This window comes from Plectropomus leopardus, chromosome 8 (genome assembly GCF_026936395.1).
Source record: "Plectropomus leopardus strain MGB_pleo_1.0 chromosome 8, ASM2693639v1, whole genome shotgun sequence".
Lineage (NCBI taxonomy): Eukaryota > Metazoa > Chordata > Actinopteri > Perciformes > Serranidae > Plectropomus > Plectropomus leopardus.
Window position 1 is genome coordinate 61,371 of NC_142183.1, and position 6,000 is coordinate 67,370.

A 6,000-nucleotide genomic window follows, 5' to 3' on the forward strand; every position below is an offset into this window, starting at 1 on the left:
CTCTATCCCTCTTTCATACTTCTTTCATTCAACAGTCGGCCTGTCAAATAAAGGTAAAAGCCCAAAATTAATATTAAAAAAAATAATGAGATTAAACTAAAATAAATTTCCTGAATATTAAACTAAACTATTTCTTTTTTTAAATAAATAAAGCTTAATTAAAATGCTGATGCAAACTGATGTGTTCTTTGCCTTTTTTCAGATGCAGAAGTCACAGGCGATAAATAATCCGGACACTGTTTCGTAGATCACAAAAAAAAAAAATAACAACAACAACAAAACAAACAAACAAACTTTGGGGAGGAGCGCTTCAAGTGTTAAATGTTAAATACATAAATAAACAAATACAGGTGCCTTATATCATCACAACTTGTAATTTATTAATGAACATACCATCAATCAATCAATCAATCAATCACTGGATCAATACAAAAAATACATAAATTTAACTCATCAATCACAGTTTGTTTCCTTGTTTCACGGAAATGAAGCAGGTCTGTGTACGGAGAGTCTGACCTGTGAAGCACCTCTGATGTGTACTCACAGTACTCTGAGTATTATTTGAAGTATTTGGTGATGAAGGCGGCCAGCAGGTCTCTGTACGGAGAGTCTGACCTGTGAGTTTGCAGTTTGAGGATTTTGTGGATCGCAGGAGAACGAAGGACGAGGTTGTGACCAAATCCCACCAGACTGGAGGTAAACCAGTACAGAGCCATGGACTGGGAGGACGGGGAGGACAGGGGAGGACAGGGGAGGACGGGGAGGACAGGGGAGGACAGGGGAGGACGGGGAGGACGGGGAGGACAGGGAGGACAGGGGAGGACGGGGAGGACAGGGAGGACAGGGAGGACAGGGAGGACAGGGGAGGACGGGGAGGACAGGGGAGGACAGGGAGGACAGGGGAGGACAGGGGAGGACGGGGAGGAAAGGGGAGGACAGGGGAGGACGGGGAGGACGGGGAGGAGGAGAAAACAGATGTTAGGAATCAGACCTTCGGTTATTAGGATCAGCAGCTGCTTCGAGTTCAACATGATTTCATAAATCAGTCAGCTGCTCTGATTTTAATGGCGGACTGCGGCTTTAACCCTTTGAAACCGGAGCAAATTGGCTCGATTTCTTCCAAAAACATTTGAAGCAATGAGCGACCAGTTCAGTGAGTTCGGGCTACATCTGGAAACTTTGAACACTTTGAAAAAAGTTGGCTTGATTCCTCTCAAAAACATGGGAGGAAGGAAATGAGCAACAGAGGAGGAAGTGACAACAAATTGCAAGAAATTAGTAAAAACTACAAGATAATTATGTGAAAATTTAAAAAAAATGCAAAAGAAAAAGAAAGTAAAAAAAAAAACAAGGCAAACAAGATCATATCATAATCCTATAACACCGTTTAAATATGAAATTATGATAGTTCTAATTATTTTTTTCCTGAATAATTTTCTTTCTCCCAACACATTTTTTCCCACCTCTTTTAAAAATTATTTTGAAATCTACTAATTTCTTGTATATTGTGGAACCTTACAGACTGTTCATAAATTGCCAGTTCAGCATCTTCTGTTCAGATTTGGCGACAAAAAAATTAGCAAAACACTTGTAAAGAACAAAACAAAACAAAAAAAAAAACAACATTACCTGAAAATTAGGGTAAAAATAAACAAAAAATGACTGGAAGAAAAAACAAGGCAAAGGAAGAGGTGCGAGAAAAGTAATAAATAACTCTATAACATGATTTAAATATGTAATTGTGACAGTTAGAAATATACAAAAACATATTTTTCCTAACTTTATCTAATTACAAGTAATTTTCTGAATCTACTAATTTCTTAAAATGTGTGCAGCTCTGTGCCTTCTTTCTATGTTTTTCAAAGAAATCGCACCTTTAAATGGATTTAAAGGTTAAAATACTTGTGAAAGGCGTCTGACAGTAGCACAAGAAAAGTGATCCAGGTTTCAATGGGTTAATTAACGAACTGATCAGCTGCAGCGATTTAAGGAGGCCGCGCCTTTAACTCACAGAGGGAACTGTGGCGGCGACGGGGACCATCAGCACGGAGAACGCCCTGACGACGTTAGTGACGACCTTCTGGAGCCGAGACGGGCTGAGCCGCTGCAGAGAAAACACCTGCAGAAGAAGAAGAGAGGCGGGTCAGGCCGGACCACATCATCAGGGCCGGACATCACGCGCGCCCCTGCCAAGCGGACCCACCTCCACGATGAGCAGGTTGACGAGTCCGAGGCAGACGGGGAGGATCCAGGTGGAGTCAGGTGAGGTGAGGTCAGCGAACCACAGAGCGCCTCCTGCTGCCAGCTCCGAGCGCAGCGCTGCAGGAAACAGAGCGGAGGAGTGAAAGAGGAGATCGCTCCCACTTGGCGTCTGTCCTTTTCTTTCTTTCTGTCATTTATTTACAAAAGTATTCACCCCTTGAGTCTGTCCTTTTCTGTTGTATCACAGCCTGTAATTTAAAGGGATTTTCACGGGATTGCTTGTGATGGATCTACACAGAATAATCACAGCTGACGTGAAATAAAAACATAAAACATGTTTTTAGAAAGTCTGAAAAATAAAATAATGAAAAATGGTGCGCACACATGTATTCACACTTAAATAAGACCTGAAGCTACTGAAAACCCTCAAAAGTCACATAATCTGTTAAATAAAGTCCACCTGTCCAACTCCAAGACAGTCAAAGGGTTTCCAATGCAGTTCTGCAAAATGGAAACTGGCATATTGCCATTAGGCAGATTTTTAAATTTGCAGCGTCAATTTGTGCAATCTGAGGGTTAATGCGGCTTCGTCGAATCGCCTGAAAACCTCATGTGGGCGTAAAAACTTTTTTGTGATAAATGACGGTTTTTCCGAAAAGAACATGTTTCCATGAGACGTGTTTTATACTCGCAGTTTCAATTTGGGCAGTTTGAGGGTTAATGGAAACCCGACTGGTGTGAGCTTACCGGACTGATCCAGACTGAGGTTTCGGAGGGCCAGAGAGAGGCTGATCCACAGGGGCAGCTGGACCCAGACCAGCACGCTGGCTTTGAAGGGGTGACAGTTGTCTCTGATGTAGAGCTGAGAAACGATGCGACGCAGATTCTTCTGGAACTGAAACCTGGAAAACAGCAAGAGGACAGTGAGAGGACACGACCTCTGAGATACGTCTGCAGACGCCAACACAGCTGTTTGTTTGTTTGTTTGTTTGTTTGTTTGTTTGTTTGTTTCTTACCGGCTCTGTTTCTCTGTCCAGCCTCTCTCTCTCGCTCGGACTGAAACTTCGTATCGAAGTCTCTTCGCCAGCTCTGAGATCTCGGCCTGCAGCGCCTCCACCTGCGCATCACCTGGACGTTACTATGGTTACCGTGATTTAGAGGAAGCTGCTGTCCTGCACGTGCCAACAAAGGAGCACGTGACGGAGACTCGCCCCGCTCTGCTTGGGGGCCACTTTTCCAGAATGACCGGGGGCCAGGGGCCAGTCACAGCAGCCCCACATGTTTCTAGTATTTTAGGACGCTTCAAGGATTTTAAAACATTTAAAGCATTTTTGACATTTTAGGATGTTTTTAAGAATTTTGGACGTTTCTAGGATTTTAAGACATTTCTCTAATTTTTGGACATTTCTAGGATCTTTGGAAGTTTGGGGGATTTTAGGACATTTCTAGAATTTTCGGACTTTTCCAGGATTTTAGGATGTTTTTAGGAATTTTGGAGATTCTTTGGATTTTAGAACATTTCTAGGATTTTAGGGTGTTTTGGGGATTTTTGGACATTTCTCAGATTTTAAGACATTAATTACATTTTTTGGCATTTCTTGGATTTTTGGATATTTTTAGACATTACTTGGATTGTTGGACATTTCTTGGATTTTAGGACATTAGGGTCTCAGCTGGGACCTCTGTGGGGGGTGTGGGCGCTCAGGTTTGATGCTGTTTTATGTCTCTGACACCTTATGGAGACTAAAAAGACAAAAACTATTCACAGAGTCAATCACTTTAGTTTTTTTGTCCATTTGAAAATGGTTGGGGGCCAGATTTGGCCCGCGGGCCTTAAGTTGAGTATCGCTGAGGTACAGGCTCATGTATTTCGACACTTACCGTGATTCACAGAGAATCATTACATTTTAATCTCAAGTCACTTTACAGGTAATGACACCTTATTTGTTTAAACTTAATCTTCAGAATAATTTAAGCATTGTTGAGCCTCTCCTTAACCCTTTAATCCCCTCGTGTCTCCCATCACTCACCCTGGATATGATCACCATCTGGTAGGCGGCGAGCGGCAGAGTGATGAGCGTCCTGACCGTCAGCGTCGCCACGACGATGCTTAGCCACCACGGCAGCCCACTCACCTGCTGCACGCTCACCAGGAGCTGTTCCGACAGGTGCACCGGAGCCGAGTCCGAGAGGCTGCTGTACCAGCCGGCCGCACCTGCACCGTCATCATGACCTCCACCTGAGAGCCTCCGAACACCTGACGGCGTCCCCGAAACACCTGACGGCCTCCTGAATCCTGTCAGCGTCCTGACAGGTATCCGGTGATAGCGGACTGCAGGGCGTCCCGCTGACGGAGGTGCAGAACAGGTGTGACCAGGTGGAGGTGACTTCCTGTTGAATGCAGCAGAACAGACTCCTCGCGCAGGACGCCGCAGGACGCCGGACCTCAACGTCGCTGCCACGCTGAACATGGTGACTGCCTCCTGAAACATGAAGGGTTAAAACAATATTTTGGGGATTTTTCAATTCTTAAAAAAAGTGGGCAAATTTCAAAGAAATCATTTTTGACGTTTTTTTCTTAAGCAGCTGCTGAGCGCGCGCGCGCTCAATGATCCCGTGAACGTTTGTTTACGTTTATAACGTCCACGTGTCCGTCTTCTTCTTCGTCCGTCCTCACTCAGGACGCCGAAGACAGACCTGGACCCGAAGTTCACCTGGACCTGAAGTTCACCTGGACCTGAAGTTCACCTGGACCAGGCGCTAACTTTTCCTTCTTCCTCTTCTTCTTTAGACATTTTCACTTTGCTCGTGTGGAGAAAACAGTTTGTGACGGTTTGTTTGTTTGGTTTGTTTTGTTTTGTTTTGTTTTGTTTTGTTTTGTTTTTTACATTTTTGCAGATTTTTTTTCTTTAAAATTTTGGCAGTTCTTAAAGAACACATTTTGCTGAGGTTTATTTCACCCATCACCCATTATGGCGATTTTTGGAGAAAACATTTTGAGGATATTTTTATTCTTTAAATATTTTTAGCAATTAACATCAAACATTTTGGCAGTTTTTTCTTAAAAAATATCTCGGTGATTTCTGAAGACGACATTTTTTCCTCCCTTTCAAAACTGGATTAACTGACCTGTTTTCCTCCAGAAACACCGAAGTTAGCGCCTGAAACTGAGGAGAAAAACGGCCCGAAATCTTCGCTGGATTTTCGCGTTTCAGACCTTCAACAGTTTCAAACCTAAAATTTACTTCGTGATTTTTCACCAGAATCACTTAATTCTCCGTTTTACATTCAGGGCTCACTGTGCATTCGTCACTCACCACCCTCCACCCTGATAAATACAGAACAGTCCCTTGTTTGGTTTTTTCTACACGCGCACATCACCCGAGAGACCGAAACACGCGGATAATTTACACAGAAAACGTGACCGTACCTGTGTGACGTCAGCCGTCAGGTGACCTGTACCCGGTCCTCTGCGGTGTGAACAGTCCGAGTTTCAGAATAAAATCATCAAAACTCTGACTTTATTTAGTTTTTATTCTTTCACCTTCATCCCTCCATCCACCGGCGGCGGAGCGGCGCACGGATATGACGTCACATTGTTTACCACGACGTGTCGCGCGAATGTGACGCTTCAGCGGTGCCGTTAACAATATTTTTTGTAAACAACAACAAAAACAGTTTCACAGATTTAAGCAGCGTCCGGGCTCCGGAGGGGAGCGTGAAACAACGAGCACGAAGATTTAAACGGATCAAACTTTCATAATAAAAGAACGAAACACGAGAATGTCACATTATTTA

General features: G+C 43.6%; 1 protein-coding gene across 1 annotated transcript; it reads right to left on the minus strand.

The window, feature by feature from the left end:
• Positions 1–355: 355 nt before the first annotated feature.
• On the minus strand, positions 356–5,797 carry cox18 (cytochrome c oxidase assembly factor COX18). Its single transcript, XM_088080679.1, has 7 exons — positions 5,633–5,797; positions 4,233–4,685; positions 3,219–3,319; positions 2,950–3,104; positions 2,204–2,319; positions 2,012–2,119; positions 356–719 (listed from the first exon to the last, which is right to left on the minus strand). The coding sequence occupies exons 2-7, from the start codon at positions 4,671–4,673 to the stop codon at positions 558–560; spliced, it is 1,083 nt and encodes a 360-aa protein (XP_087936805.1). The 5' UTR covers positions 4,674–4,685; positions 5,633–5,797; the 3' UTR covers positions 356–557.
• Positions 5,798–6,000: the final 203 nt, after the last annotated feature.

Excerpts from the sequence above, each read along its gene's own strand:
- cox18 (XM_088080679.1), bottom strand. The coding sequence starts at position 4,673 with ATGTTCAGCGTGGCAGCGACGTTGAGGTCCGGCGTCCTGCGGCGTCCT. Across the intron at positions 3,105-3,218 it reads TGGACAGAGAAACAGAGCCG|GTTTCAGTTCCAGAAGAATC; the intron begins GTAAGAAACAAA and ends GCTGTTTTCCAG. Across the intron at positions 720-2,011 it reads TCGCCGCCACAGTTCCCTCT|TCCATGGCTCTGTACTGGTT; the intron begins GTGAGTTAAAGG and ends CCGTCCTCCCAG.